The sequence below is a fragment of the Zophobas morio genome, unplaced genomic scaffold (assembly GCF_036711695.1).
Source record: "Zophobas morio isolate AGI-343-1 ecotype UQ-CSIRO unplaced genomic scaffold, CSIRO_AGI_Zmor_V1 ptg000002l, whole genome shotgun sequence".
In the NCBI taxonomy this organism is placed as follows: Eukaryota; Metazoa; Arthropoda; class Insecta; order Coleoptera; family Tenebrionidae; genus Zophobas; species Zophobas morio.
The window spans coordinates 22,004,020-22,028,820 of NW_026972107.1; the positions used below are offsets into that span (position 1 = coordinate 22,004,020).

A 24,801-nucleotide genomic window follows, 5' to 3' on the forward strand; every position below is an offset into this window, starting at 1 on the left:
TATATTAAATTATGGGGGTTTGAGTTTCTTTATTTTGCAGATATGAAGGAGGTACACGCAGGCAGTAAACTTTTTTATTTTTTGTGTTTAGCTTTGGACTTACGGTTAAGATAAATAATTACATAATCGATTGGGGGCAAAAGACAAAGAAAATAAAAGGAGCTTGTTGTATGCAAAGTATTGCGTTGATTAAACAGAGAACTTCAAAAATAAACGAGGCAATATGTAAATGTTGCTCAGGGAATTCGACTCCAACAAAGATAACAGTTCTACAGCAAACGTTAAGTAAAAAAATGTTTAAAAATACCGTTTTGGTAACAAACTATTTGGTTAAAGAAATTGTTTTTGTTTAAGTATGATTGTGCATGTTTCTCCAGGTGCTTATAAAAATTCACCTACTCTTGTTAACTTTACACCGTATGAAATTCAATAAATAAAATCTAATAGAATTAAACTATTGTTATCTACATTATTCAACTGCAGAATAGATTTTGACACACTAGCTAACTAACTTTCCAAAAAAATACATCTTTGTTCTAGAAATATTCAAAATCTTCTCTATTTTAGATTTTAGAGAAACTACCGAACCGATTATTGTCAAATTTTATGTATATGTTAGCAATTTTGTGTGGTAAAACGCTTAACCAAATGTCTAATCATCCCCACCAACAATACGATAACGTTCCCTCAACATTTTTTTTTTAGAGAAGGCCATTTAAATTTTCTAAAATAGCATATTCCCATACTTATATCATCACATTTTTTACCAGCATAAGAGCACTTACGTGTCGTGAACTCTTGGCTTTTTTACATTCTGATTAGTATTATCTACATTTTTTGTTTACAAAATTGACATACGTGTCCTTGCTGCGATGTTGATCGGAACATTTTTCAAAGAGAAAACTCTTTCCCCACACTCCACGCCAGACTAAATATAACAGGTGGACAGAGTGTGTTTTCACAACATAATGCGTTCGAATCAAAAACAGTGGCGGTGTATGGATGATTAAAGTATGATATATTGATGAATTCAAAAAAACAAGCTCGGCAAGAATCTCTAAAAAATACAATCATATTTTTAGTTCCCGAGTGTAGGCTAATTTTATAATTTTTCAAAGAAGCACGATTTACTGGATTGTCGTAATAACCTCGCCCATTTTTTTTTCAAACTATCGTTGATGTGAGTTTGGAAAGTTTTTTAGTTTCAGGGACCAGCGTTCTGGCCAGAAATTTTTCACCTCCTGCAAATTTGAAGTCATTTATCAGAAAGGTTCTATCATAAACAAAACATCATCGCTTCTAAATAATATATTATTTAATGTGAAATACGAAGTTATTGTGTCCGAACCCCCACAATCGCTACCCTAAATCGATCTTGATTACTAACAACAATAACATAAACAAATTACTCATAAAACCAAGAACAGTGATGACACGGGACAGATCAAATTTTGTAAAAAAAATATTTGGAATTTCTGAAGCAGTTATAAAAACATCTATAAATACATAATTGATTTTACCGTACTTCTATTTTATATCATATAAATGAATAATTAATTCGATAAACGCTAAATTATTAATAAAATAATATAAATTATGCCTGAAAGCTATTTTAGCAGAGAAAATATAAACGATTTCGCTAATATGATGTGCTGCACTAAATTACTACAGCTGGAAAACACAATTTTAGAAAATGTCAAGGTTTTATCTATTTTGTTAAAGCATCAATTATTATTTCTACAAAGGTCACAGTTTATTTAAGTTTGGCAGATATATAGAAGCTAATATTATAGACTGTGCCCAAATTTATTGTAAGTTATGGAATTATCAGTAAATTTATACTTTAATCTTAGAGATTTTAAATTTTCAGTAAATGGAAGAACCCTGAATTTTTTAATATGAACATAAAAGTAAAAAACAGAAATATTTAATTTTCAGATAGTGTTTATAATTGTTTTTGAGATTTGTTGTTGTGTTATTTTAGATCTGCAAAAACTCTAACAGATGAGACAAAATCATTTTCAGTGAGGTTTATAGAGTTGATATTATTTCAAAATCACATATTTAATATATAAATTCATGTTTGTTCTTGATATTTCCAATTTTATTTATTTTTTGGATTAAATAAAATGGGAGGAACCCGGCACCTCCACCATTTATCATTAACATATCTGTTTCATATATTAATTGTGTATCTTCGTTATAATTAATTAATATAGAAAATATAAGAGTCTGCTGCATTTGTGAGTCCAGCTTATTCCAAACGAAAGAATTTTTCTGAAAGAGATTTTAGTTCTTACTGTGAGACCACAAAAGGTAATTATTGGCAAGAAAAATAATTACTATAATCTTAAAATTTTACAGTGAAAAATTCATATCCTAGTTTTGTTAAAGTACTCAGAAAAATAAGACTTTCCACACTACTTTATTATTTACCATCAATTACACATTTTTTTAGACAATCAATTTAATCTAAGGAAAACTTTAAATAATTACTGTATTCGTTATTATTAGATTTATGACACAAACAAAGCATCAAAACATAAAAACTGCTAAAATTTTTGCCGAATCGACCGATGGCAACTTCAGCAAAAGTAACGTCACTCGATATCTAATATTTATAGAAAACTCGGCTCTAATTGTTCCGCAGTTCAAGGACAGTTTTGAGAAAACGCTTCCCAATTAGGGACTCTGCAATTATAAATGATAAGAGTTCTTACGTAAAAACAAATTTTAGTTAAAATTTTATCTTAACGCACACATAAAATTTTAAAATAATCACTTTTATAGTTTCGAATAAAATCGTTAACAGACAACGACAGAGCGATGCCGAGGCCATGACAGACAGACAACAAAGATATAAACGACGAACGAATGTGGGGGTGATAAAAAACACGAAATTAGATATTTGTCAAAATTATTCCGTTTCAACAGTTATGACAGCTATTGCTAGAAATTGTACGATTGTTAGAAAGAAATTCACGTGCTCGTCTTTGTTTACAGCCATAATAGAGTTACTTCTAATATAAAATTGCTATCGCAAAAATGTTTTCTAATTTAATTTGTTGCAGACTCGGAACACTCTTAGAAATTCCAATAACAATACAGAAAACGTCACGAGGTGAGTAAAAAAGTATTTCATCATCGACATATCTATAAGTAGAAAATTTACCAAACAGAACAAACGAAACATTGATTGTTGGGGTGTGTTTGATGCTTGATTTATTTATTTATTGTGCGTGAGTTGCGGTAGTTGGATTTTATTAAATTGGGACTAGGGGCTTTTGGAGAAAAGAAAGAAGCTCAAGTTTTTTCCTTTTTTTAAGGGCACATTTCCCAGGAGAAATAAGACCTAAAGTTCTAAATACAAAGAACAAACAAATAATACCTTTTGACAAGCCTGATGGGAATCGAAAGACCCGATCTTTTAAAATAAATAATATTTCAAAGTGTAACATCAGAAAATTAAATGTGAACTCTCCACTCTTGTATTCTGTTACCTGCAAGTTAAAAACAAGTGTAAAACTTCTAATATTGAAGCTACGATACTGTTTTCTCACTGAATTGATAATAATCAGACTGTACACATTATCCTATACGCATTATTTAATATATAAATACATATATTCTTTGAAAAACTGTAGCTATTTAAATTTTTATTGCAGGACAGAAGTTGTTTTATTAAATAGTGATTTTTTGTTTCTTTCTGCTGAAATTTTCTAAATGGCAAACTATGTACCTATATGAAGTAGGTAAAAAATTTTTTTTTAATTAAATATTTATTATATTGATAATTTTTTGACGTGAGATTTGCTCATTAGGAAACATGAAAATATAAGACAAATTTTAATTGTTACTTTTTAAAACTAGTTAAAAAATACTTTCAGGAGATTAGTCCGTGTTTTCACATGCACTTAAAAAAAATACAGACTAGAAAGGACTGACAAACTCACAAATATTTTTAAAAAGTTTTGAACTTCTGGTATTATTGGTCAGTTAATTCAGATACATTATTATATATTTTGTAGCAAACAAGGAATATTAAACTACCATTTATTATAATGCTTAATTTTAAGGTTCTTAATATTATTATTAATAAATTCATCACTTCCTCAGATCAGCCATAAATTTTCACCTAAATGATGCTGGCGGCTGTTTTAATTTCAAGACAGCCAATTTTCCTCTCCTTAATAAATTATTATTTTTTCACAAAAGAGAGAATCGGTTTGTGTCAAAACTTTGTATGAAGGATTTGAATCTTCTATTCCAAAGTTTAAATTTAAACTCAACATGAAACACAACACCGCTCTTGGTTGGTTAAGAAAGTTGTTACATACGTCGTTAAAAATATCACTATTTGAGTTTTAAAATTGCAAAAAATCTAAATCTGTTCACTTAATTTAAAAATATAAGATTAAAATGTAAGTTGTAAATTAGTTAAAAAAAAAACTAGTACCCTGATAATATGGGACAGATAAATACATATACCACGAGACTAGGTCACTGGTGGAAATAATAAAAAAGTCAAACCAAGATCTTGACTAAGTATAACTAAATAGGGCAATAGACAACATGAGTAAATATAAAAATTCCAAAGAGAGGGACGAAAAAATTGGTTCGCAGTCTTTGTCTGTCTGTCCCCGATTTCAATGTCTTTTGTTTTAAAGCTGGTGTAATCGACATGGTTCTTAGCCAATTCTTAGCCATATTTAATGATAATCACTTCAGCCATTTCCACAGCATCAGCTCATAACACAATTAGTGTAGGAATCAGTTCAGTTGGCGTGAAAACGGGGATAGCGCGTCGACCGTCACAGCGAATCTTAACTAGTTTCAAACATTTTAAAGTTTTATTAATTTTGATTTTAAGTATTAACAAATTACGTTGACATCTAACCACCACAATAATTGACAGAGTTCAATAAAATGGTCAATGCTGTAGAATTTACGTTTACGATAGTCACTTTGAAGCTGCGACCTACCTTGGGCTCGTTGAACTTGACAAATGTGTTCATTAATAATCCCGTGCTATATACAATAATCGAAACCACTGTTCTAGAGGTTCTGTATACGAGATGAGCTGACGGAATACCTCAACGTATTCTTAAATTATCCCCAAAATAAGAAAAATATCAAATTATTTATAAAAACTATTACTGGCTTACAACAAAACTGTTGTCCATAGTTTATCAGCAGTAGGTGAAAGTAGTTTTAATTCATCTTGTGGTATCTGAAAGCAGTAATTAACAGCAAACCAAATTTTTTTAACCACATCTCTTTTTGGTGGTAGCTGTTTGAAATAGTCCGAAGGCTGTAATAATATATTCTGCAAATAAGGTAAAAACGTCTATTATAAGAGTGTTATTATAGTGTCTCATTGCTTCATCTTCCTGTTATTTATTATTCTTAGTGTTCATATCTGTGGACTCCATCATTCTTGATGTTAGTCCACGACATTCTGGGGTTAAACCGACCAACAATTTATTTTTTAAATACATACTTATAGCTACTTTCGCTAATTATTATGCAAAAATATTACAAAATATTACACTAAGTTATTATGAAGTTAATTATAGAAAACCTGTAGTTATAGCATTATGTAGAAAAAAATAATCTTAATGAAAATCGTCTCATATTTAAATATCGCATGACGTTAAAGAAATGTAATTTTAATTGACAACATATGTTAGATACGTGTGTGTATGAATAATAATCAATATACAATATTTCATATAAAAATGACTTTAATGGAGGTTATTTTGAATTGCACCTTGTACAAAGCATAAAACATGTGGTGATTTTTAAAAGGGGTATGACGTAATTTATCTATTGGTGAGGATAACCAGGCATTATGTGAACCATTTTACCATGAAGACGATTGCCTTAAAACGCATATGAAATTTCACACATAAGTTCTGCGAAAAATTGTAAAATCTATTTGTACCCACTTTATATTTTCAACACAGCTGCTATGCGCGTCGTTCCATATACTTAAGAACATCAAATCTGAATAAAAAAGTGCGCTGTATGATTTGTGATTGTGATGAAAAACATTGGAGATGAACCAATATGAAAAACCGACGTCGTTTATTTTTTTGGATGCTTCACTTCCGATTGACATCCGTCAGATGTCTGAAGTTTTGCCATTGTCAAAATGGACAATAAGTTTTTTTCTATCGTGCGGTCATTAATTATTCATAACCATTCGCAGTAAATTACCCGACGTGGAAAATCAGCGGGCTCCAAAGCTTGCACTTTTTGAACGTGGTATGGATGTAGGCCTTGCTTATCAGTGCGATGCTTTTTTTGGTTCTTAACCCTAGTCGTTCTGTCCCATTCATTAATGAGTAGTTATGGTAGGTTAAGAAATACTACAGCATATTGTGAACTATTTCCCATTGTTTTATTCTACACATTTCCAAATCACCCTGTATTATGATCTGTGAAACTGCAAGAAAATCTGAAATTAGACATTCGTTAGAATGCTGTTTCATTGTACGTATATGTATAGTATTAACTTGTTTTTTTTTTGTGATGCTATAACATATCGACTAATAAGAAAACTGATTCTGATCATTCCATACAAGTTTAAAGGTTCTTTTACCATCAACATAACAGAGTAAAGCAACAAAAGCTAGTTCTGTATAGCAAACCGTTCAAGCAAAATTCCTATAGCTTCGAAAGTTTGTTTTTCCATTGCTCTAAACCATCAAAAGCTAAACCATCAGTTTAGTCCTCTTTTAAAACTTAATTAATAAAATGAACTTTTGACGAACATTTCTTAATCCATTGATCCATTTATACAAACCAAACGACACAGGAACTGCGACTTAATCACCTATGAACAATTAAAGTTTGTTATTTTAAAACTATTTATACGAAAGTAGTTACATAGTGGGGCTCCTAACTCAGTTTGACCTCATTTGACCGAGCTAGGAGTCCCACTACTTTTTATCGAACGTTTGTCATCGCTTTGTGCTTGGTCGACCTGACCCCGAAGACGGTCCCGACTATCCCCTCATATAGCTTAGTAGGAAAGTACAGATTTATAAATAAAACAATTAAGTATAGTCAGGTTATCCGAGCAGTCTAGGGCGTTCTGGTTGTTGAAAGGGAGCGTGACTTCGAATACCACACCTGACAGATTTTTGCACTCAAATAAAACACATGTTAATGTTATGTTATTTATTGAGAAAATATAGAATACAGCCAATTGTGAATATTTTTAGCATTATTTAATGAACAGAAACATTTTTTTTATTAGATATATGATTATCACATTTTTTCGTTACTTTTGTTAACTTGTGAAGGTTTCATTTTTATAGTACGATGATAAGAATTATTATATCGATGTACCACATTAATCAAACCATTTATAAATTCGAAATAGAGAAAAAACTGTGTGAAATATTGGTAAAAAATCACGCGTTATTAAAACACTCCGATTTATTTCTGATCAACATTTACAACCCTGCCGCGCTACTTGTGACGTTTGTATGTGGTAGAGACAACAAAAAGGAAAACAAGCACTCGAAGCGGACAGACCAGGGATTAAAGTGGAGACATGCCTCAGCGAGTACTATTTGCGAATCAATATTTACAAAAGGAGAAAAATGCCATTCGAAGTGAGAGCTATTACACTGAAATATTCATGTTCGTGTCTGTGCAGAGTATCCGATGGATGTAAAGTGGTTGTTTTACAGAGTTTTCGTAATGGCAACGGCCCCCACAAACAGCCGCCCCGTCGCCACCTCCAGTTTTGGCTTGATTTGCTTTCAGCACGCGTCAGGCAGGCGAAGAGCGACGAAGATCGTAATCGGCCGGATTAACGCGGCTCGTCTTGATACAGCACCGATTAAACACGGGATTATAACAGCGAGGATAATAATCAAACCAATGATGAATTAAAGCCCGACGAGGTGCGTCGCTCTTTAAAAAAACTGATTTTTTAGACGATTCGATTCGAACATCCATCAAGTTTAATGACAACTGGCGTATTTGCCTTGACAAAATTATTGGTTTTAGTTTAGAAATCAGAGATCTCTTGCAAATTGTATGTCATTGTGCAGGTGTATAACATTCAAATCAACGTTAAAATTAATCCCAATTTTTTACTTCTCAAGCGCGAACGGTTAATTTCATGTTTTCTCGAAGTTTCATGAACCCTACATTATCAAAAACAAATTTCCCGTTTTCATCAGTCAGTCGTCTCTTTATGCAGTTGCAATTTTATTAGACAGATTAATCTCCAAAACTGTTTTACTGAATGTTGTGAAATTTTATATATATTTTGCTATTTAATGAATCTTCTTTGATTACTCGGTATACGATACTTAATACTACGACATTTTTTACCCCACTAACAATGAAAAATATAAAAAATATAGACGCGTTTCATTAAGAGCGTATTACCAAACGTGGTCAGAAAAGTAAACAATATATTCAAAATATGATTGTAACAAACTCATTATCCTTGGATTAAGATTTAAATTGCATGTTTCTAATCCTGTAATTCCCCATTTGTATTGTTTATCGAAAATTCATAAGCCTGCTAAGTCCATGCGTCCAATTGTTGCTGTTATTAACCTTCTTACAAAGTTCCAACGTGGTTAATGAACGAATTTAATAACTTGCAGGTCAAACAACCAAGTTTTGATATTAAAAACTGCCTGAATTTCATTAGTATTGTTAAAGAAGTTGTTCTGAAAGATAAGGTACGAGACAAAAAATTATCACGGTGCAATTTTTTAAGAATTTTTTATTATCTAGACCTTTGACTAAATAATACACCCAGTAGAAGTTAATTTAGTATACAAAAATGCTTTTTTCAGTGATATTTTTGCATCAAATAATTTCTGATCTGTGAAAACTCAATTGTGTCAAGAAATTTTGAGACAAAAAATTATCACGCATCACTTTTTGTATAAAAATCAATTAGAAAAACGTAGTATGCGTAATTGTTGTTTATTTGTATGATATGCACGATATGCAATTGTTTGTTAGAACTGATAAAGTGTCGAAATATAATTGGCTGAGCTACAATAATTGTCTTTCGCCATGGGCAAAGAAAACGATTTAACAGAACGTGAAAAAGGGCAGATTGAGGCATACTATGACCAAGGTTTGACTTTTGCGGAAATATGATGAAAGACTGGAAGAGATCGGACCACAATCTCCAAGTTTGTAAGAAAGAAATACAGTGAAAATGGACGACAAAATTGTGGAAGAAAAGAAAAACTCACTGTACGTGCCAAAAGATCCATTGTGACTCCGGGTATAAAGGATAACATGTCGTCTCAAATGATAAAGACGACCCTAGGACTACCTGTTCACAAAAGAACAGTTTTGCGAGTACTGGCTAATGACATAAATGTTAAATATGCCAAATATAAGAAACAACAAATGTTAACAAAAGAACATATTCAAAAACGTCGTGAATGGGACAGAGAAATGCGGACGAAAAATGAAGAATGGTTCCAGATAGTTTTTTCAGATGAAAAGAAAGTTAATCTTGATGGTCCTGATGGTTTTAGATATTATTGGCACGATTTACGGAAAGAACCAAAGTATTTGTCAAAACGAGTTCAAGGAGGTGGCAATGTTATGGTTTGGGGTGCCTTTAGTAGCTTAGGAAATAATAACTTAGCATTAATCAAATCGAATGGACTTTCTGAATTACCAAGATGTGTTGGAAATGCACCTCAAACCACCTTTGAACCTATTTCAAGACAGCAAAGTGGTTTTTCAGCAAAATAATGCGTCGATTCATGTATCTAATTCATCGAAAACGTGGTTTCAACAACAAAATATAGCTTTGCTATAATAGCCTGCGAAAAGCCTACATCTCAACCCTATTGAGAATGTATGGAGTTCTCTTGTACGAGAGGTTTATAAAGATGGGAAGCAGTACGCAACAGTTAATGAATCGAAAGATGGTATCTTGGGGGCTTGGGAGAATTTGGACGTCAACTACTTCATCCATTTGGTCAATTCTATGAAGCAACGCGTCTACAGTCTCATAGAAGCAGGTGGAAAATACATTGGGTATTAAATTAGTTTTCATTTAGCTAGTTAGTTTTAAGCGTGATAATAATTTGTCACAATAAGTCTGTTAACAAAATTACATATTTTCAATAAATTTCGTTCAGTTTAGTGTTTTCTGTGAAAATGTTTTATTAAATTAATTAAAAATGGAATTGCTCAATCAACCAGGTGTCTTCACTTTCTTTTAATACATTTAGGCAAAAATTCTGCACCGTGATAATTTTTTGTCTCGTACCTTAGTAAGATATTAGTTTCGTTTGGTGTCAGTTCTCTTTTGTCAAACGTTTCAGTACCATACACATTAGTCTATTTAGAAGGATTGATGGTCCAAAATTAGTTGGGTCGACAAATCATAAAAAAATATATTCAACTAAGCAACGTCTGAATGAAACAAAACATTTTCCAATTCAACGGGCAGATTTTCCAACAGCATAAAGAAATGACAATTGAAAAGGATTTGCACGATAAGCTTGAATATTTTTCACGGTTATGACTATGTATGTGAATGACGTTTTTACCATTTTCGTCAGAAGTAAATGTAACAACTTAAAGGGAACAACAGGAAACTATCTTTTCTTGGTACCTTAGTAATTACATATAATATTATAGAATTTCATATTTATAGGAAATATACCAATATATTTCGCTAGATAACTGCTCACTCCGTCATTGTCCTCAATAGAAATTTAAATTTTTAAGTGAAGTGACACCTTAGTTTTCCTTTGAATAAGGAAAGGTACACCAAGGAGTTCAGAATCAACAATCTAGAAACAGAATTAGTTGATATATTAATTACTTAGTACAAATTTAAGAAATTGCTCGCCGAATATAATGCTGTTACTATCCAAACTGATATATATATCCTTGCTAAAAATTTGATGAGGTCATCATAAAATTGCAATAGGAGAAACTCACTTAATAATAATATTAATAATAATAGTCCCAAATAGCTTAGTTGAGAATTTAAAGTCTTTGCATTTGAATGATTCAATAATTGTCAAAATTCAAAAAGCTGTTTTATTAGGAACATGTCATATTGTTCGTAAGTTTCTCGAACAGTCTGATCATGTCAGTCAGATTAGATTAGCACCAGTAGGTCATAGTAGTGTAGGTCACTTTCCAAGTGATGCGCGGATAAATGATCGGTAGTTACGCTAGACTTTTGGGGATGGGGTGAGATTAGAAAATAATAGCAGACTCATTTGTATGCTGTAATTCTAGAATCTCGAAAGTGGTTTTGTTAATCTAATCAGTGCATATCATTAATATTGGTCTTAGTAGCCATAATGATAGAAGTCTTTCCTGAATGCCGGTCATTTCCGGGTCAGTGATGGGTCTTAATATAATAATTTTACCAAAATATCTCACAAACTCGATCTCTTTTGAAAAACTTCATACAATTATCTACTGTGCAGCTTTAACTTGTATTCAAATTAACACATGTAAAGATAACATAATAAATACAAACACTAATCATATACCCTCCACCCCTCATTGGGAAACACGGTTAAATTATAAAATTAATAACATTATAAAACAACTAGATCAAATAACACAGTACCTTAGAGGAGTTAAAACACCACATATCATGACATGTATGCATTCGATACTGACCAACAATAATTTTCATCAAACTGATTACGATGAGTACAACACAACACTATCCCAAATTAAAGATACCCTATTACAAAAGCTTTCCTTATGTAGCAAAAGACTTAAAAGATACAAACAATCACATCTCAGAAAAATTCATAACACTAAATTTTTAAACAACGAAAAACTATTCTATCAACATTTAACTAATTCAAGCAAAAGTCAATTATCCGATGAACTTCCAAGTTCACAGGATGTAACAACATTTTGGTCAAAACTTTGGTCTCAAGAATTTGAATTTAACCAATCTGCCAAATGGATTCCTCATATATCCCATAAACTATCCACAGTAACACCAATGAATGATCATCAGATAACACTTGCCGAATTAATAAATACCATCAATAAGACACACAACTGGAAATCACCAGGACCAGACAAAATCCATAATTTTTGGATAAAAAAATGAAATTGTGTACATATTCATTTACTACATCACTTAAATCAGTTCCTTCTTGACCCATCCTCCTTTCCAACATTCTTATGTCATGGTGTAACATACCTAAAGCCTAAAGATAACGACACAAAAAATCCATCAAAATACAGACCTATCACATGTTTACCGACAATCTATAAAATATTAACCTCATGCATTACACAAAAAATCTATCAACACTGTTTTCACTCTGACATCATTAATGAAGAACAAAAAGGATGTATTAAAGGATCCTTTGGTTGCAAAGAGCAATTAATCATAGATTCCATCATCTGTGAACAAGCTAGAAAAGAAAACCGAAACATATATACTGCTTTTATTGATTATAAGAAAGCTTACGATTCTGTCCCTCATTCCTGGCTATGCAAAATTCTGGAATTATACAAAATTGATACTAAAATCTGCACTTTTCTCAAGTGTTCAATGGAATTTTGGAAGACCACCCTACAAATAACTTTAAATGAACAAACAATTCAGTCAGATCCAATAATGATCCGAAGAGGAATTTTTCAATGCGATTCTCTTAGCCCGTTATGGTTCTGCTTAGCAATAAATCCCCTCTCCGATATCCTGAACAGCTGCAATTATGGGTTCAATATAAGTATTAACAAACAAAGAGAAAACAGAATAAGTCGCTTGCTGTATATGGATGACATAAAAATATATGCAAGTACACAAAATCAGTTAACAAACCTATTAAATCTGACTGAACAGTGTTCCGGTGATATTGGTATGTGTTTTGGTATTGAGAAATGTAAGACCCAAGCAATGAGAAAAGGCGTCCAACACCAAATACCACATATAACCCAGAATAACGAAATAATCGAAGCCCAAGAACGAAATGATACATACAAATATCTGGGTTTGTCAATCCTCCCACATCAATCATACCAAAACGAAAACACAGTTGAAAGATCAATACCTAGCGAGATTAAAATTAATATTGAAGACACAGTTAAATGGAAAAAATTTAATGAAAGCAGTAAATACATTCTGCGTTTCACTGCTAACATGTTCTTTTGGAGTCATTAAATGGTCCAAAACTGATCTTGAAAATTTAAACATCGCAACAAGGAAAATCTTCACACAGTATAGAAGGCATCATCCAAAATCGTCGATTGAAAGATTCTCATTACCAAGACAGAATGGAGGAAGGGGTTTCCAGAACCTAGAAAACTTATATCAGAGACAAATCTCAGATCTGAAGAAGTATTTCTTGAAACGAGCAGAAAGAAATGAAATGTTTCTCACCATCACAAGAGCAGATTTGAACCACACACCCTTAAGTCTGTCGAACACCGAAGAAATCCACACCCCCCACACAATAGACAAAATAATAAGTGGGATAAAACAAAAACAACCACATGGAAAATTCTACAAAGACTTAGAAGAAACTGATATCAACAAGAAGATGTCATTGATTTGGTTAAAAAAATCAAGTTTGTATGCCGAAACAGAAGGATTTGTGTTTGCTATTCAAGACCAAGTAATCAATACCAAGAATTACAGGAAATACATCATCAAAGATCCGAATATAAGAAACGACTGCTGTCGGCTCTGCAAAGCAAAACCTGAAATGATCCAGCACATAATCTCCTCCTGCAGCATCCTGGCACAAACTGACTACAAAGCTAGACACGACAACGCAGCCAAAATCATTCACAAAGAATTAGCAACACTTATGAACTTAATCGAAGATACGACACCCTATTACACTTACATTCCATCTCCGTTCCTTGAAAATAACAAATACAAATTATACTGGGATCGCACAATACTTACAGACTTAAACATTACAGCTGACAGACCAGACATCATACTTATCAAAAAACACACGAACGAAGCCATTCTCATTGACATTGCTATTCCTAACACAAACAACATTATTCAAACATACCACACCAAGATTTCAAAATATCTACAATTATTATCGATAGAAATGAAATCCATGTTGAATCTTAAAAAAATTTCAATTCTACCCTTAGTTATCTCTAATGTCGGTGTAGTCCCAAACAGCTTAGTTGAGAATTTAAAGTCTTTGCATTTGAATGATTCAATAATTGTCAAAATTCAAAAAGCTGTTTTATTAGGAACATGTCATATTGTTCGTAAGTTTCTCGAACAGTCTGATCATGTCAGTCAGATTAGATTAGCACCAGTTGGTGAGAGTAGTGTAGGTCACTTTCCAAGTGATGCGCGGATAAATGATCGGTAATTACGCTAGACTTTTGGGGATGGGGTGAGATTAGAGAATGATAGCAGACTAATTTGTATGCTGTAATTCTAGAATCTCGAAAGTTGTTTTGTTAATCTAATCAATGCATATCATTACTTGGTCTTAGTACCCGTAATGATAGAAGTCTTGCCTGAATGCCGGTCATTTCCGGGTCAGTGGTGGGTCTTAATAATAATAATAATAATAATAATATTTATTTATCCAACAGTAGCTTTACACTACACAATTACAGGGTAAATGTTATTTATATTCCACAATAAACCAAAAATACGTAAATAGAATATAAATTATAAAATTGATTCCTAAATAATGAACTCTTCAATAAATTATCTAAAATTATTTATAATAACCGATTCTAGTCTGCCTAAATTAATGGTGAAAATGTCAACATCTGAACATAAATTATTAGTACTTCTACATCTACACATAGATAATATAGGTGACGCGCATAATGGTGCGTACTCGCTGCAGAAATAAAATGTGTTCCTCGTCCTACTGTTTATTCTTGGGACTAGTAAATTAACCGATGCCAATAAGTACTCATCAGAAATAACATATCTAATTAATTTTACAAGAAATACAATTTCATGCATAATTCTGCGATTGCTTAAAGATACATACGAAAACTCATTCAATAACAAGTCATAAGGATAACCATATTCAACGAAGCTTCTATGCCTCCGATAATACAAGATTTTTAGGTATTTGCGTTGTACTCTTTGTACTCTTATAGCATGGATTCCACACAACAGAACAATACTCCAATTTGCTACGAATGTACGCATTATAGAAACTGACAAGTGCTTGATTATTGAGATCACTTGAACCATAAGCAGAGCATGGTTCTTTACTTGTAGTTTAACAGTCCACATATATCTTTATTTCAATTTGTAGACATTATTATAAAAAATAAAATTCATAAGACCAAATTTTATTTAAATATTATATTTAAGAAATTTTGTTTGTTTGTGTGACTGTACATGAAGGGCGGGGGAAGTTCTGTCTAAATAACTTTCGATCAATTTCTATTTTCATAGATCGTAGTTGATGAACTGAAATCGGATCGAGAAACTACTTGAATAAAAAAAACTGTCGATTGTTATTTCGATAGCACTTTTTAAAAAAAATATAATATAGTATATATAATTTTTATAATATAATGTAACGATATAAATGAAAGAAAAGTAGCCAACATTTGGGAAGCAAAAATATTACGATATTTTTTTTACAGATTCTTGTAGAGCTTGTTTTTCTAAATTCATTAATAATTCTTTAATCACTCATACTTAGCCACTGCCTTTGATTCTAACCCATTATGTTACGAAAACACACTCTGGTAACTTGAGTATATTTGGATTGTCACGAAGTGAGAGGAAATTGGGTGAACGGTCAAACAGTTACTCTAAAAGTAATAATGCATTGGTAAAGCTCAAAAGCGCCTGTTTCTAGCGAGTTTTTGCACTGAAAAATGTCCCATTTGAGCAAAGACACGTATGTCCGTTCCGATACGTGCATAACGCGTACAATACAAAAAATAACACTCATAACGTAAAAAGCATGATGCAAGTATAGGAGTATTTTATTTTATAACATTTAAATAACGTTTACTTAAAAAACACTGAAGGAACATCATCAAATTTTTGGTGAGGATAATTAGATAAATTTTGGTTGGCGTTTTACCACTTATATGATGTTCCTAACATACATATAAAATTTGACAACAATCGGTCCAGTAGTTTCGAGGAATGACTATCTAATAAAAGTCGACACAGACAGACTATAGACCACAGACGAACGCCAGACCTATTTTTTAGTATTCTACGGGCAATGAAACGCCGATAAAACATAAAAATAGTCTTTCGTCGGACGGACACTATTATAATATTTCCCTAGCTTATGTTCGGGAAGTAAAAAGCAATCTACATGCAGATGAGTAATTCTGTAATAACAATAATTTTCATTAAACTTTGCTCGTATGTTTTGGAGTGATATTAAAACAATAAGCAAGTCATACTATAGATGAACATATAGTTCAATACAATAAAATTTGAAAGATTTATAATTATACAATACGTTGTACAAAAGAATGGTGAAATATATCCTCAGGATCATGTGATGAAAGAACTAGAAATGAAAAGTGTAGATAAAATCAAATTTACTCCAGGATGGGGAGGGCCATTCATTCATGTATATGCTAATTTCAGGTAGAATTATAACCCCGTCGTTAGTACAGTTAAAAATTATATTCGACCTGATATTTCTGGGCATTATTTTTCTTCTTGTGTCATAAATATTTACAATTTTTTGTTTTTATTTTATGTGTTAATTAACAAATGATATCTGTTTCACGCATTTTAATATTTATGTACATTTATAAATCTAAACGAAAACCTACACATAATGGGAATTTTAAAATTTTATGGTTTCTTAAAGATAATGGGGCAAGAATTATTAGAACGCACCACGTGCTTTAGACATAGGCGGACGCATATTGGAAACAATGTATACCTACATGTCGAAGCATTTTTTATTTTTTAATTTACTTAGTATAATTTGTATAAATGCCCGTTTAGATACATTTTTTTTAATAAGTCTAACACATTTGTCTACCTTATGAATTTGTAAAATGTTTTACATACGAAATTAAACTAAAGGCAGACACCCCAACAATTCTCTATTAAGTTTTACATTGCCAACAAGTTCTGTTTTATCCATTTAGATGCTTGAAATATTTTTTAAGATAATAATAGCAGCAACAATATGTTCCATTATTTATGACTCCTATGATTTATGCGATCATGTTGTATCACGATTATCATTATTATTATTGTTATTATTACGATTAGACACATCGTTTTGTTGTAGGGTCAAGCTGTTATTAAGCACAATTCATTCGTTATTTATTCCTTTTATGATTTTTAAGACCCACCACTGACCCGGAAATGACCGGCATTCAGGCAAGACTTCTATCATTACGGGTACTAAGACCAAGTAATGATATGCATTGATTAGATTAACAGAACAACTTTCGAGATTCTAGAATTACAGCATACAAATTAGTCTGCTATTATTCTCTAATCTCACCCCATCCCCAAAAGTCTAGCGTAACTACCGACCATTTATCCGCGCATCACTTGAAAATTGACCTACACTACTCTGACCTACTGGTGCTAACCTAATCTGACTAACATGATCAGACTGTTCAAGAAACTTACGAACAATATGACATGTTCCTAACAAAACAGCTTTTTGAATTTTGATAATTATTGAATCATTCAAATGCAAAGACTTTAAATTCTCAACTAAGCTATTTGGAACTACACCTACATTAGAGATAACTAGAGGTACAATTGAAATTTTTTTAAGATTCAACATGGATTTCATTTCTATCGATAACTGTAGATATTTTGAAATCTTGGTGTGGTATGTTTGAATAATGTTGTTTGTGTTGGGAACAGCAATGTCAATGAGAATGGCTTCGTTCGTGTGTTTCTTGATAAGTATGATGTCTGGTCTGTTAGCTGTAATGTTTAAGTCTGTAAGTATTGTGCGATCCCAGTATAATTTGTATTTGTTATTTTCAAGGAACGGAGATGGAATGTAAGTGTAATACGGTGTCGTATCTTCGATTAAGTTCATAAGTGTTGCTAATTCTTTGTGGATGATTTTGGCGACGTTGTCGTGTCTAGCTTTGTAGTCAGTTTGTGCTAGGATGCTGCAAGAAGAGATTATGTGCTGGATCGTTTCAGGTTTTGCTTTGCAGAGGCGACAGCAGTCGTTTTTTATGTTCGGATCTTTGATGATGTATTTTTTGTAATTCTTGGTATTGATTACTTGGTCTTGAATAGCAAACACAAATCCTTCTGTTTCGGCATACAAACCTGATTTTTTTAACCAAATCAATGACATCTTCTTATTGATATGAGTTTCTTCTAAGTCTTTGTAGAATTTTCCATGTAGTTGTTTTTGTTTTAGCCCACTTATTATTTTATCTATTGTGTGGGGGGTGTGGATTTCTTCGGTGTTCGACAGATTTAAGGGTGTGTGGTTCAAATCTGCTCTTGTGATGGTGCGAAACATTTCATTTCTTTCCGCTCGTTTCAAGAAATACTTCTTCAAATCTGAGATTTGTCTCTGACATAAGTTTTCTAGGTTCTGGAAACCCCTTCCTCCATTCTGTCTTGGTAATGAGAATCTTTCAATCGACGATTTTGGATGATGCCTTCTATACTGTGTGAAGATTTTCCTTGTTGCGATGTTTAAATTTTCAAGATCAGTTTTGGACCATTTAATGACTCCAAAAGAATATGTTAGTAGTGGAACGCAGAATGTATTTACTGCTTTCATTAAATTTTTTCCATTTAACTGTGTCTTCAATATTAATTTCAATCTCGCTAGGTATTGATCTTTCAACTGTGTTTTCGTTTTGGTATGATTGATGTGTGATGATTGACAGAAACCCAGATATTTGTATGTATCGTTTCGTTCTTGTGCTTCGATTATTTCGTTATTCTGGGTTATATGTGGTACTTGGTGTTGGACGCCTTTTCTGATTGCTTGGGTCTTACATTTCTCAATACCAAAAGACATACCAATATCACCGGAAAATTGTTCAGTCAGATTTAATAGGTTTGTTAACTGATTTTGTGTACTTGCATATATTTTTATGTCATCCATATACAGCAAGTGACTTATTCTGTTTTCTCTTTGTTTGTTAATTCTTATATTGAACCCATAATTGCAACTGTTCAGGATATCGGAGAGGGGATTTATTGCTAAGCAGAACCATAACGGACTAAGAGAATCGCCTTGAAAAATTCCTCTTCGGATCATTATTGGATCTGACTGAATTGTTTGTTCATTTAAGGTTATTTGAAGGGTGGTCTTCCAAAATTCCATGGAACATTTTAGAAAAGTGCAGATTTTAGTATCAATTTTGTATAATTCCAGAATTTTGCATAGCCAGGAATGAGGGACAGAATCGTAAGCTTTCTTATAATCAATAAAAGCAGTATATATGTTTCGGTTTTCTTTTCTAGCTTGTTCACAGATGATGGAATCTATGATTAATTGCTCTTTGCAACCAAAGGATCCTTTAATACATCCTTTCTGTTCTTCATTAATGATGTTAGAGTTAAAACAGTGTTGATAGATTTTTTGTGTAATGCATGAGGTTAATATTTTATAGATTGTTGGTAAACATGTGATAGGTCTGTATTTTGATGGATTTTTTGTGTCGTTATCTTTAGGTTTTAAGTATGTTACACCATGACATAAGAATGTTGGAAAGGAGGATGGGTCAAGAAGGAACTGATTTAAGTGATTTAGTAAATGAATATGTATACAATTAAATTTTTTTATCCAAAAATTATGGATTTTGTCTGGTCCTGGTGATTTCCAGTTGTGTGTCTTATTGATGGTATTTATTAATTCGGCAAGTGTTATCTGATGATCATTCATTGGTGTAACTGTGGATAGTTTATGGGATATATGAGGAATCCATTTGGCAGATTGGTTAAATTCAAATTCTTCAGACCAAAGTTTTGACCAAAATGTTGTTACATCCTGTGAACTTGGAAGTTCACCGGATAATTGAGTTTTGTTTGAATTAGTTAAATGTTGATAGAATAGTTTTTCGTTGTTTAAAAATTTAGTGTTATGAATTTTTCTGAGATGTGATTGTTTGTATCTTTTAAGTCGTTTGCTATATAAGGAAAGTTTTTGTAATAGGGTATCTTTAATTTGGGATAATGTTGTGTTGTACTCATTGTAATCAGTTTGATGAAAATTATTGTTGGTCAGTATCGAATGCATACATGTCATGATATGTGGTGTTTTAACTCCTCTAAGGTACTGTGTTATTTGACCTAGTTGTTTTCTAATGTTATTAATTTTATAATTTAACCGTGTTTCCCAATGAGGGGTCGAAGGTATACGATTGGTGTTTGTATTTATTATGTTATCTTTACATGTGTTAATTTGAATACAAGTTAAAGCTGCACAGTAGATAATTGTATGAAGTTTTTCAAAAGAGATCGAGTTTGTGAGATATTTTGGTAAAATGAAGGAGTTCATTATTTCTACAATTGCTAGAAACTTTTTAGAATAATACTGGCGGGGAAGTGAATGTCTATCATTTGGTTTTAATTTGGAACATGTTTCGAAAGTTAATTTAAATTTGTCTTCAATTTCATTTTGGAAATTAATGTGAAATTTAAAATTGTTGTTTACAGTTTTGATTAATGTGTCTTCGTTGTTGTAGTATGTGTTTTGTAGATTATCTGTGATGTTAATTTCGTTTTGGATTGTTCTTGATAAATTGTTAAATGATTTGTCAGTTAATGTTTGGGATCTGTTTGATATTGTGTTTGTAATTTGTGTTATGGTTGCGATCTTATTTTGAGGTGTTTTGTTTAATAAATCTTTAGTAAATGTGTCAGTCGGTGTCTCTGGTGTATTTGATAGACTACTGTTACTATTTTGTGGTATAATTGGTATCTTATTTTGAGATGTTGTTTTTGACAAATTGGTGACAGATGTGTCAGTTAGTAATGTATTTGGTGGTGTCTTGTTGATATCTTCAGGAAGTGGATTAATGGTTTTGGAAACTTCATTTTTTAATTGTTCTAGAGTAAGTTGAGGTATGTAGTTATTTTTAACAATAGCTCTACGTTGATCTGCTAAATTTTGAATGGTAACTGGAAAATTTGGGTACTCACGGCTGAAGGCTTCGTGTAGAGCTGTACGATAATTACTTACATCAGTTTCATTGTTTGTAATTTTATAATATAAGCGCATAATATGTAAATTCATGTCTAGAGACCACTTTTTACGCTTTTTTGGTTCTTCTCGTCTTCTAATGGTCTGAGGCTGATTTGTCTGAGAAACATTAGAGACCAATACGTTGTTAATTGTCCTTGTGGTAGTATTTCCCGAGGTGATGCCACTTGCTCCATCTACCTCTTCGGAGACTGCAGTAATAGGTGTTCGTCGGATTTCGAGTTGAACATTCTCCGTTGTAGGCGAAACAATTTGGTTTAGACTCATTTTTTAGTTGGAAATGTCAGCGTTGACAGTTGGTTATGAAAAAAGGAAATTAAATGCAAATATCGAGTTAAATACTTTGTTGTAATAGTGAATACAGTACCTTGCACTATTATGAGTCCTTTTGAGTCAAATAAAGCTATTGAATTGAGTTTTATCCAAAGATTCCGCCTTGTTAAGAAATTTATGAACAACCAAAGGTCACTTTTTTTTTTTTTTTTTTTTTTTTTTTTTTTTTTTTTATTATTATTATTATTATTTTTTTTATTATTATTGCCTATTGTTACCCTATCATAAAATACATTAAGTTGGTATTCCAGAAATAAACAAGGATCTAACCATACATTTTTAAAAAATATTTAAAGTCCTACATAATAGTCTAATGCTCTTTAACACTTATAACGAAATTACAGGTCATGTTGCAATACTCTTAATAAAAATAACATATTTAGATAAAAATCCATTTTTGCCCGGAAGCAGTATTTCTTGCACCAGTTTTACATGAATGCAAAGACTCCGCTACTCGTTGTTTGGGTGTATTCAAAACAGTTTTAAAAAGACCCAAATCAATTTAAAAGTGGAATTTAAATTTGATTTAGACTATTTCAAAATAGAAGAATATGTTTCCCAATTTAGAATGTTAAATTAATTAAGTGAGGAAAATTGCAGTATAATAAATTATTGAGTACACCGTAACGATTCGACCCGTCAGAACTGCAAATAAAATAAACCAACGTGGAAAGATTTAATTTTTGAATTTTTGGCCACGTTGTTTAAATATTAAAATTTAACGAATTATTGAACATGTTGTAACAATCCGACTGGCCAAAAATGTAAACAAAATAAAACAATCTTTCAGATTCATATTTTATTGAATTTCCACACCTTGTGTCGGTCTACATGTAGATTAAATTTTATTTGTAATGAAAAATTGCCAGATATTTTTTACCACAACTTCACAAACCATGTATAAAGTTTTTTTGTCCACTGGATGTAGCAGTTCAACGACATGGTAACAATAATTTTTGTGTAAAACTGGAATATTTATGATTATTTTTAAGAGTTCAAATGTTCCACGTTTCTCTGAGTCACCTTTGGATGCGTGGTTAATTATAATTATACAAAATAATTGGATGTCAAAACATGCTATGATGTGATTGGTACGAAATATGTTAATCAATTTTGGCACAAGATAAATCTCTGTGGGGGTATTTCATAGTTTTAAAAAATTAATTAATTATAATCACTAATACAACATAATCTAATTATCAAAATAAAATTCTTCTCCATCCAGTATTTATTTCTCTTGATACCTTACCATCTATGCAAATCATAAATGTTCACAAGACGAATTTTGTTGGAAATACGATCCCATGTCCAAACTAAACTCCACTTTTGTCTTCAGCTTTAACGAAGTTTACGTCACTTTCGAACGTCTTTATAAAATATAGTAACACTCACTTGATATTAAATATTTACATTTTATCCATCTTTTAACACTAAATATATTTATAACGAAATAGAAATGATGAATTAATTCTAAATGTTCCAATGCGATTAAATTTTGAGATTTAAAAGTTAAAATGGTTCGAATTTACAATTTCTAAAGCTCTAGTGAGCATAATTTAAGGAACAAACATTTCATTTATTAATTTTGAAATTAACACGCGGATTTTTTTGTTCACCAACAGTGTTGACTGGTCGTAGATTAAATAGAGGTAGAAAATATACAATTCAATACACTGGGGATTTCACTGCTCAAAATATCACAACAAACACGAACATTCTCCATATTGTCCATTCTGTGCATTATTTAATCAAAGTTAAACCCTTTTTTTTCAGTTTACTATATACCTTCACTATACAATCAAATTAAACATTGTTTTTTTCTCCACTGTTCTGTGTTTTGAAAAGTTTTATGTTTACGAAAAAGTATTTTTTGTAGTAAAAACGTAAAACAATTTAACAGTTAGTAACTGTAATAAATTTTCGAATGTCGTCATCAACTCTACAGAGGATATAAATTTTAGATTAAAATTTTTTTAAAAAATTTTCTGAATGATCCTAATTATTCTCTCACAGTAATATGACATCAAACGTATGTATTGTGCTTCGTTTCTATTTCTAATAGGAATGAAAAAAATTGTAAATTTTATTTTAGTCAAAATTTTTGTTTATGTATTTTATGTTCTTTATTTTATACATATCTTACTATGTTCTGTCGTTAAATCGGTATTTGCGAATTTAAAGGTCTGAAAAGTATTGTTACGATGTACGGGTATTTAAAATCGGCTTGGGTAAACTCAACAATGTATTTCTTAACTAACTCGAATTTACACGACTGACTGTTACAGCGATTATGTACAAAATAATTCCGGCGCAACTCGACTGGACTCTCTTGACTCAACTCACTGAATAATAATCGTTGCCGAAGGTGGCCTCTATTTAAACCCATGCTTCTTTCTAGATGTGCAGCGATCGGAATCTTTCTGGATTGCCGTTCGCAACTTCCGCTTCCAGGCTTTTCTTTAGCGATCCACCGCTGGATCGCTGTCATTGACAATGAGTCATCATCAGCGTACAGACCAGAAAGCTCCATAGGCGTCGTACCGGGGCGGCGTATGGGTTTATTTCGTAGCAGTATAATAATTATTTGGAAGCCAAATGTTTTTTATCAAACCGCAGAAAAATAAAAATTCTTATTCAACTGATTTAATTAGCTTGGTAGTTCTAGAAATTATCTACACTTAATAAAAATCCACAGAAACAAACACACGGGTAGACAGAAGCGACATTCTCGTATCTGCATTTTCATATTCTATGATCTGTAATAAACCATCCCAACCTATTAGTACTATATTGTATTATACTTTAATTCCTCTTACATACAATCACATATATGATCTTTAATAATTAAGTATTACATTATATACATCTTATATATTTTGTAAAAACAGTGAATATTTTTCCATTTAATTAAGTAATCAGGAAAACACCATTATTTCAACAAGTATTCATTTAATCAAATCGACGCAATTTTGGATTAAAAATACCTACCTAGTGTTTGGCATTTTTCCTACAAAGCGAATACAGATTAATTTATTTTTCATAAAATTAAAAACAAACTGACAATTGATTTTTAGCGGCAGATATTTCAATTATCCCTTTTGAACTTTAACAAATATTGCTGAAAAAACATCAAAAATCGGGCACGATTACTTTAAACCTACGAATTTAATGCAGAACGAGATCAAGACAAATTTAATTTATTATCTTGGAAAAGTCGGTGGATGTTAACATGTTTATTTAATAACAAATGCCAAAATTTCGTTCATTCACTCTGAACGTAAAAAACTTACTTTGCAAAGTGGTTAAGCAGAATCCATTA

The 24,801-nt window shown here is 31.7% G+C and overlaps 1 protein-coding gene across 1 annotated transcript in view; it reads left to right on the forward strand.

Annotated features, from left to right (window-relative positions):
- Nucleotides 1–24,801, forward strand: part of LOC135130638 (gamma-sarcoglycan) — a 321,177-nt gene that overhangs the window by 260,764 nt on the left and 35,612 nt on the right. The window contains exon 2 of the mRNA XM_064058061.1: nucleotides 3,072–3,121. Coding sequence (XP_063914131.1) covers nucleotides 3,072–3,121 — 50 coding nt within the window. The remainder of the gene's footprint in view (nucleotides 1–3,071; nucleotides 3,122–24,801) is intronic.